Source organism: Balaenoptera ricei, chromosome 3 (genome assembly GCF_028023285.1).
Source record: "Balaenoptera ricei isolate mBalRic1 chromosome 3, mBalRic1.hap2, whole genome shotgun sequence".
Classification (NCBI taxonomy): Eukaryota; Metazoa; Chordata; class Mammalia; order Artiodactyla; family Balaenopteridae; genus Balaenoptera; species Balaenoptera ricei.
The window spans coordinates 168,482,682-168,492,554 of NC_082641.1; the positions used below are offsets into that span (position 1 = coordinate 168,482,682).

The 9,873-nt window shown below is 45.8% G+C and overlaps 1 protein-coding gene across 1 annotated transcript; it reads left to right on the plus strand.

The window, feature by feature from the left end:
* The first annotated feature begins 4,385 nt into the window (after positions 1-4,385).
* TEKTL1 (tektin like 1) lies at positions 4,386-6,651 on the plus strand. Its single transcript, XM_059919151.1, has 2 exons — positions 4,386-4,955; positions 6,490-6,651. Exons 1-2 carry the CDS (start codon positions 4,386-4,388, stop codon positions 6,649-6,651), a joined length of 732 nt encoding a protein of 243 aa, XP_059775134.1.
* The last annotated feature ends 3,222 nt before the right edge of the window (positions 6,652-9,873 follow it).

Consider the following 9,873-nt stretch of genomic DNA (forward strand, 5'->3'; position numbering starts at 1 on the left):
CTAGAGTGAAATCAAAACATGTTCAGAATAGTTATCTCTGGATGGTAAAATTACAGATGATTCTTATTCTCCTTATCATATTTTCTGTGTTTTACACAATGTGCATACATTATTTTCGTATCATGAAAATAGATTTATCTGTTAGCTTGAGAAGGTATTTGGGGTTGGAGAGTAGTGAAACATTTTCCCAGCCCTCAACTCATGTATGTAAGTGTTTCTGTAGCATTTTTTAAACTTCATTATTTCTGTTCAGCCACACGTAGTTCAATCTCTTGGAGACTGAGAGCCAACCCCATCCCTGCTCTGGTTCCTTCCAGGCACCTGCTGTCTTACTGTGTTCATGTTGCTATAACAGAATAACAGACTGGTGGCTTATAAACAACAGACATTTATTTCTCACAGTTATGGAAGATGGGAAGTTCAAGGTCAAGGTAGTGGCAGATTATGTGTCTGGTGAGAGCTTCCTGGCTCATAGACAGCTTCTTCTCGCTATGTCCTCACATGGTGGAAGGGGTGAGGAAGCTCTCTGGGGTCTCTTTTAAAAGGGCACTAATCCCATTCACGAGGGCACCACCTTCATGATCTAATCCTCTCCCCAAAGCCCCACATCCAAATACCATCACATTGGGCATTAGGATTTAACATATGAGTTTTGGAAGGACACAAACTTTCAGTCTCTAGCACCTGCCAACCCAGGCTCTGACCAGCAGACTTTGAAAGCAGTGCAGAAGATGGTTCACCTATTCCTAAAAGTGGGCATGTGTGTCAGGATAGGGGAAAAAAGTGTCCAAAACGGGCCACCAAAGTCAGGAACTGGAGGTGAGTTTTAGAAGTTGATATAGTCAAACTTGTGTTGGAAGATGAAAATGAGGAGAAGTTGGCAGACTGAGCAATGGGCAGTAGTATGCACCAATTTCAATGCTCAGACGATGTAATACACACTAGGAGTATATTGGCAAGAAAGAGGAGAACAAATTAAAAGCCAGAATGGGACAGACCACACCCTCACCCGTCGCCCTAATGAATTTCACCAAAGACCCAAGTTGGAGCCAAAATCCTCCATATGTAGGTCTGACACTGGCGTCCCTCGGGTAGCTTAGCACAAACACTGCCCAATAGATGTGCTCCATACACCAGGCAGCAACCCAATCCAGTGAAATCCTCCAGTTAGGAAAATGGAAGCATTAAATGAACAGAGCAAAGGTGGATGGTTGAGTCCAGAATGTTGTCCCAAGTGAGCTATCTCCCTGGTTCTTTGTGAAACCCTTTCTGCATGGCCTGGTATTAAAATAACTCATTCGTCTATTTATTCAATTAGTAAAAATGAAATGTAAGCACTTTCATAATGATTACTCTGTGTGATTTACCATGCTAAGCACGTCATTCATATTAACTCATTTAATCCATGCCACAATCCTATTATCCTAGTTGACAGATGAGGAAACGGAAGCACAGAGAAGTCAAGTGGCTTGCCCAAGATCACACAGATGGCAAGTGTCAGAATCATAATTTGAACCCAAGTCATCTGACTCCAGAATCTTGACCATGGTACTATCCTGACTCTAGTGAAGATCTGTTGAGTCAGATACCATTGGGCCCAGGGGCTAATGTCTGTACTAAACCCGCATTCCTGAGAATCCTTGAAACAAGCCTCCATCACCAAAGGTTACCTACCCCCATTTCTTCCTGGTGGGTCTCCAGCATGGCTGACCTGGGAGCCTTCAGTTTTCCATCTTATTCCTCCCCATTACTAAATGATCCTTTGATTTTGCAAAGCCAGGGTCATTCATTCCTTTCTCTTCCTTGCGTTTCTCAGTCACTCAATAAGAAAACACTTATTCATTCCTTCACTCATGTATTCATTAAATAAATGTTTATTGAGTACTTACTATGAGCCACCATCTGTGCTGGGTGCTGGGATGCAGTGATATATAAAATAAGCAAGATCACTGCCTTCATGAATCTCACAGTCTGATGGGGAAGGTAGACAAAGGAGACGAGTAAAAAATACATAAAATGTCCATCAATGAATCAATGACTAAACAAAGTTGCAGTATATAAGTATAATGGAATACAGCCATAAAAAAGAATGAAGTACTGATACATGCTACAGCTTGGACAAACCTCAAAAACATCACAATAAGTGAAAGAGGCCCCAGACACAAAATGTCACACAGTGTATGATTAGTTTAAATGAAATATACAAAACTGGCAAATCCATAGAGATAGAAAGTAGATAGTGGTTGCCAGGGGCTGAGGGGAGAGGGGAATGGGAACAAGATTTTATTTGGGGATGATAAAAATGTTTTAGAACCTGGTAGAAGTGTTGGTCGCACAACATCGTGAATGTACTAAATGCCTCTGAATTGTGCACTTTTAAATGGTTAATTTATGAAACTTTCATCTCAAAAAAAAGAAGCAAGTAAAATTATCACAGTATGTGATTGAGGCCATCCATTCCTTCATCCCATGTGTACTGAGGACCTGTTACGTGCCCTGAGCTGTGCTGGGCACTTGAGAGCAAGTTTCCTGCTCTCAGGACTCTTGGATTCTACCAGGGTAGGTGAGGGAGACAAAAAAATTTTTCAGTAAGCAAATAAATGGATAAGACATTTTCAGATAGTAGTGAGTGTTATGAAGACACTATGTAAAGAGACTGTAAGACTAAGGGAGCTGCTTTTGAGTTGTCAAGGAAGACCTGTCTAAGAAGTGAGACCTTCCTGAAGGACACCAAGAACCCAGCCAGGCAAAAATCTTGAGAGAAAGAGATTCAGCCAAAAGGGTAACTGCAAGTACAAAGGCCCTGAGGTAGGAACTAGCATGACATGTTAGAGGAACACAAAGACGGCCAGAGAGACTGGAGCACAGTGCGGAGTGGACCTGGGGGTGGAAGATAGAAGATGAGTTAGTTCGGGGAAGTGACACTTTTGAGTAGAGATCTCAGATTTTATTCTAAGTATAATGAGATTCACTGAAGGGTTTTTAAGCGAGAAAGTAATGTGCTCTAGTTTAAAACACAGTGCTGACTGTAGTGTGGAGAATGAATTTGGGGAGGCAAGGGAGGAGGGGGTAGACAGGGAGACCAGGTGAGTGAGAAATGATGGTGTGAATGAGAATAATAATGCCGCTGGTAGCAATGGAGAGAAAAAGAAGATCATATTGGAGATAAGTTTTGAAGGTAGGACAGGCAAAACTTGCTGATGGATTAGATGTGGACACAAAAAAATTAAGGAAGCTTCCTAAGTTTTTAACATGAGCAACTGGGGTGGATGGTGGGCTAACTATCAAGTCAGAGAACACTAGCAGGGGAAAAAGATCAGGGAGATTAATCAAAAGTGTGGTTTTGGACCTGTAGAGTTTGAGATGCCTATCAATGGCCCAGGTAAAGATGCTACTGCTAGAAGGAAACAAACAAGGTGATGTGATGGAGAATTATGGGGGCGAGATTGAGGGCAATTGTCTTTTTTTCTTCCCCAGACTCTGAGAGGCTTCCTATGTTGGAGGAATTATACATCATGTAAGTCTTGGTGGGTGGGAAACAAAGTCCTCCTTCCGCCATAGAAACAGGAAGTTCAGACATGAGTCACTTTCCTAGCTTCCCTTGTAGCTCAGGCATGATCATGTGACCCAGGCTCAGGCAATTAGATGCAGCCACCTTGGACCCTGGGAACTAAGGAGGCAACAAAGCAGGTACTATAGAGAACTGACTCAGTTGCTGGCCGCAGCAACAGTGCCATTCCCAGGGACAGCCAACCAGCAGCTGAGACTTCTGCAGTGGTAGCCATGGTGTCCACAAGAGCCACCACGTGTCTTTGTATTTTTTGGCTGTGATTCTGACCGGGAAACCATCTTTTCCTTTGCTGTGGTTTGCACTAAAAATCCTGAGTGATGGGAGAGAGTAGGGCTTAGATATTGCACTAAGGAAAGACTCCTTTAAGATGGTAATATTTAAGCTGGGTTCTGAAGACTGAAAAGGAGCCAGCCATGGGAAGGAGGTGGAAAGGAGTATACTACACAGAAGGAACAGCAAATCTAAAGCTTTGAAGTGGGAAAGACCTTAGCATGTCCTCAGAGCTGGAAGAAGGCCCGTGTTCCTGGAGGGTAAGAAGCAACAGTGAGAGGTGGGCTAGATGAGGTCGGTTTTCTCAAAGAGCCAGGATTCCAAGCCACCTCTGCCTGAAAGCAAAGACTCCATCCAACCCTTCCCTGTAGCCTTTCCCCTCCCCCACTTTTGGAACTCTGCCTGCGCTGTTGCCACGGTCGTCATGGTGATGGGTGCTCTGCTTCACTCACTCTTCAGGCCAGGAAGGAGTTGCGTGTCGTTGGGGGGTCCCTGCCCCTCCTGGAGAGGACCTCGGGCCAGGCGAGGACACCAAGCAGGGACCATGCCCGTGTTGATACCCCCGGTTGAGCACAGCCAGGACACGCGTGTTGGGCCTCCAGCATGGCGCGAGGCGACCAAGGCCTTGACACAGAAGGCGCACCAGCTGACCGACCGCTGTGGGCAAGAGGCGGTGACCATGTGGCAACCCAAGGACAGCGTGCGGGACCCACACGTGGCGCGCCACCTCTGCCGGGCCGCCTACATCCTGCCCTGGCGCTTCCGCGTGGAGATGCTCAAAGGTGGCAGCACCATGGAGAAGCCACCGCCGGGTGAGGGCGTTACGTTGTGGAAGGGCAAGATGAAGCCGCCTGCCTGGCACGCGCGCCTGCCGCTGCCCATACACCGCGACGCGCGGGCCCTGCAGACGGCCGAGGTGGTGCACGCGCACGCTCGTGGGGCGCGCCTCACTGCCGCCCGCCTCAGCCGCGCCCAGCACCAGATCAATGGGCAGCTGCGGTTGCTGCAGCGCCAGCGGGAGGCTACCGACCACAGGCTCAGCGAAGTGCGCAAGGCACTGCTTATTAACCAGCAGAGCGTCAAGCTGCGGGGCTACCGGCCCAAGTCTGAGAAGGTGGGACCACCATTCCCCCCAGCCCAGTCGCAAAGACTGAGGCCTCCGCACCCAGATGCTCAGCCTGGGCAAAACCCACCCTATAGAGAGAACTCTCCAACCCGTCCCAGCTCCATTGAGTGAGAGCACAAGAAAATACCCCCAAGATGAGATGCCTTTGTTCCCAGCGCCAGAGGCGGAGATCCTCCCAAAGAGATGAGATTCTCAGGCCCCTTGCCCCAGAGGGGGAATCTATCCCAGTCTCCCAGCCAGGGAGAGAAGGTGGGACCCTTGAGTCAGACTAGATGAAATCCTTCCCAAAGAGTAAAATCTACAACCCCCAGCCCAGACATGAAATCACTCACCCAGTCCGTCGGCGCAGAGGGTGAGACCCTCCCACAGGCATGAGACCCTCAGTGCCCCAGTCCCACTGAAAAGACACACGAAGCCCCCAGCTGAGCAGCGTGGGTGATGTCCTGGTCCCAACCCAGATGAAACTCTCCTCAAAATGCTTATTTTTAAAACCCTAACCAAAGTCCCCCACCAGCCTCAGCGAGTGAGAACCCCTCCCGGGGCCTCACCCAGGGGGAAAGGAGCAGATTTTGCCTAAAGATTGAGACCCTTGGACTCCCAGCCCCTGCACCTGAGAGTTAAGCCCCTAGCCAGGGGGAAAGGGTGAGACCCCTAGTCCCGGCCCTGGTGAAATCCTCCCCCTAAAGTGAAACCCCAGACCCCCACTCCAAAAGGGGAGACTATTCCAGCCTCCCTGGGGAGAGATGAGACCCCACCCACAGAGGGGGATTCCTAGTCCCAGCCCCCAGATCCAGATAGTAAGACCTCAAGAAGGCAAACCCTCATCATCCCTATGATGAGACTCCTCCACTTCTAGCCAGGGAGAGAAGATAAAACCATCACCAAGGAAGGGGGACCCTCAGCCCCAGAAAGTGATGATGACCTTTCCCCAGGTTAAGTCACTTCCATCCCAGCTCACTGGGCTCCTACCTGTAAAAGGGAGAAGCCCCCAGCCCCGCTCTCTAGAGGGTAAGACCTACCCCAAGTGAGAGCCCCCTAAAAGGTAAAGCCTTCTCAGAGAGTGAGATCCCCAAAAGGCGAGAGTGCCCCCAACTCCATTCCCCAAAGCCAGAGTTTATGAGGTTGGCAAACCCTCTACTACCCTGGAAGGAGAACTCTCCCTCCAGCCCTCTCCCAAAGGTGTGAAAGAGTCTCTTGGGCTTCCCTGGTGGCGCAGTGGTTGAGAATCTGCCTGCCAATGCAGGGGACACGGGTTCGAGCCCTGGTCTGGGAGGATCCCACATGCCACGGAGCAACTGGGCCCGTGAGCTACAACTACTGAGCCTGCGCGTCTGGAGCCTGTGCTCCGCAACAAGAGAGGCCGCGATAGTGAGAGGCCCGCGCACCGCGATGAAGAGTAGCCCCCGCTTGCCGCAACTAGAGAAAGCCCTCGCACAGAAACGAAGACCCAACACAGCCATAAATTAATTAATTAATTAATTAATTAATTTTTTTAAAAAAAGATTCTCTCCTTGTTTTCCAGATCCCTGACAAAGCTGACAGGATGCTTACCTGGGAGAAAGAGGAACTAAAGAGAATGAAGAGGAAGATGGAGAAAGATATGGAAAAATCAGAGGCCCTGCTCAAGGTTGGGAATACCTGGGGCCACTTTAAGGGAGCTGCAGGGGGACCCTTGGCCACCTAATGGGCAAACAGCTCTAACCTTGGGGACTGTAGCAACAGCAAATCCCTCAACCCACACAGCCGCCCCACCCTGACCTGACATTCACTGTATTTCCACTTTATGGAATGGAAGGACTGGAGCTCTGAGAGCTGGAGTTGGGCCTCAAAACAGCAATGAACATCCCCCTCTGTGCCAAGCCCTGTGCAGTCATTAGGTCTTTAAAATCCTCCTGTGAAATAGAACTATGCTCCCCTCATTAGAGATGGGGAAATTGAGGCTCAGAAAGACGTGGCCTCAGCCAAGGCATGGAGCTAGCCAGTGGTAGGGCTGTGGTTTCAGCTCAGGTGTCTTTTTTTTCCAGCTTTAGCAAGATACAGTTAACAAATTTAAATTGTGTATATATTTAAATGTACAAATTGAGGGTTTGATATATGTGTACACTGTGAAATAACCACCATAATCAACTCGTGTGTGTGGTGAGAACACTTAGCAAATTTCAATTATAAAAGACAGTATTGTTAACTATAGTGACATTCGATCCCCAGAACTTAATCATCTTGCATAACTGAAACTTTGTACAACTGGACCAACATCTCCGCATTTCTCTCTCCCCTCAGCCCCTGACAACCACCATTCTACTTTCTCCCGCTCTGAATGTGACTATTTTAGATTCCACATATAAGCGAGACCTTTCTGCATCTGGCTTATTTCACGTAGCATAATATCCTCCAGGTTCATCCATGATGTCACAAATGGCAAGATTTCCTTCTTTTTTAAGACTGAATAATATTTCATTATATATTATATATTATTATATACTATAATATATTGATATCTACATAATATATTATTAATATATTAATATTATTGCTATATATTATTAGTATAGTAATAGTATTAATATAGTAATATTGTTATTACTGGTTATTACTACTATTATTATATTACTGTATTATATATTATATCACATTTTCTTTATTCATTCATCTGTCAACAGACATTTAGATTGTTTCTATGTCTTGGCTGTTGTGAATAATGCTGAAATGTACATGGGAGCTATTTCTCTTCGAGGTCCTGATTTCCTTTGGATATGTACCCAGAAGTGGGAGAACTTCCTCATGATTCAACTCAGACGTCTTGAGCTCTTTACACTGTACTATGTGCTCGTCTCTGTCAGCTCCAGCCAGAGATGGTCTCTCACTGAATCCTTCACTCTTGCAACAAGGATTTCCTTATGAGATCACTAATGGAGATGGGAGAGTAGTTATGTTTCACAGAGCCTATGTGTACTTTTGACTCTTCCATTTGACAAATATTAATCCAGTACCCTGTTGTCCCAACCACCGTGCTTGGCATTGGGGACAAAGTTGTGAACAGTACAGAACTGGCCTTGCCCTCAAGGAGTTCATATTATAGGGGCATTCAAAGAACGGACCAGCCAGGGTTGGGAGAGTGGAGTTGGGGGAAAGAATTTAGGAGCTGGTGCACCTACTGTCCGTGGTGCTGAACCTTAATTGCACTCAACCTACGGCACCCCCAGGCCGCTGTCATATTCCTTTAAATCTGGTGATCCTGAAAAATCCTTCAAGGAAGTCTGAAACAGACAAGGGAGAAGACCCTGTGGCCCCCTTAGGGAAGGGCTTGCAAGAGAGAAAGGGAAATTGGGAGGTGGGAAAAGACAGACAGATATAAACCCAGGAGAAAAATGTTCACACCAAATAGACATGTTTCAACTTAAAATCATGAACTCAGATCTCAAATTGACACTCAGAGCTTTCCCAGAGATCTCACCATGTGTCTCTAGAAGGCTTGCTGTCCCACTGTGCAAGTTATTTCGTACCTTCTCTTCCTTCAGATCTCTCCAACCCCCTGCTCTTTCTTCATTCTCAGTGAATGACCCCAAGGCATGGAAACCACTGAAGAAAACTTGTCTCATTTTTCCTGTGCCAGTCCTATAATTCTGTCTACCTGCCAAACCTACCTTCTCCCCTTCTCCTGCATCATCAATATTTCTTTCTTTATTGGATCATTCTCACCAGTGAACAAATGGGGGGTTATCCTTTAATGGATACAGATCTATTTGGGATGGTGAAAAGTTCTAAAAATGGACAGTGGTGATGGTTGCACATTGTGAATATACTTAATGCCACTGAACTGTACACTTAAAATGGTTTACTTGGCCAATTTCTATGTCTGTTTTACCACAATAAAAAAAAAAACTTCTTTTGATCCCATGCACCCTTTCCGATAATCCCCATTTCTCTGATTCACTCACTATCCAATCGTATCTGCACATGCTGACCCTCTCACTTCCTTTGGTCAGGAACTGGATCATTTTTCCCTACTGCATCCCTGCCACCTGGCACACTGCCCAGCATACAGGAAGGGCTTAATGAATATTTGAATTCATTAGTGAATGAAAGACTTTTTAAATCCATTTTTTACCTAAATGGATGAATCTCAATGATACGATATTCAGCAAAAGAAGCTGGACATTAAAGGTACACACTGTATGATTCCATTTCTATGAAGTTCTAAATTTCAAAAGCTTTTTCTTAAAGAGTCAGGTAGTAAATTGTTTAAGCTTTGTGTGCAACACGGTCTCTGTCACAATTACAGATGGTCCTCAACTTACAGTGAGTCAACTTATGATGGTGCAAAAGTGATACACATTCAGTAGAAACTGTAATTCAAATTTTGAATTTTTATCTCTTCCCCAGCTAGCAATATGCAGTACGATACTCTCTCATGACACTGGGCAGCAGCAGTGAGCCACAGCTCCCAGTCAGCCGCTGGGTAGATAACTGACGCCCTTATAGCCATTCTGTACCCATACAACCATTCTGTTTTTCACTTTCAGTACATTATTCGATAAATTACATGAAATATTCGATGGATACACTTATAGCCATTCTGTGCCCATACAACCATTCTTTTTTCATTTTCAGTACAGTATTCAATAAATAACATGAAATATTCAACACTTTATTATAAAATAGGCCTTGTGTTAGATGATTTTGCCCAACTGTAGACTAATGTAAGTGTTCTGAGCACGCTTAAGGTAGGTTAGGCTAAGCTATGATGTTTGGTAAGTTAAGTGTATTAAATGCATTTCAACATACTATTTTCAACTTACAGTGGGTTTACTGGGATGTAACCCCGTCGTAACTCGAGAAAGATCTATACTTAATTTGGCCAGTGGAGCACAAAAACAGCCAGAAACAATATGTACGTGAATGAGTA

What these genes read in the sequence shown, in the direction of transcription:
- TEKTL1 (XM_059919151.1), top strand. Translation starts at nt 4,386, where the DNA reads ATGCCCGTGTTGATACCCCCGGTTGAGCACAGCCAGGACACGCGTGTT. An exon ending in ACCGGCCCAAGTCTGAGAAG is followed by an intron (nt 4,956 to 6,489) that starts GTGGGACCACCA and finishes CTTGTTTTCCAG; the next exon opens with ATCCCTGACAAAGCTGACAG.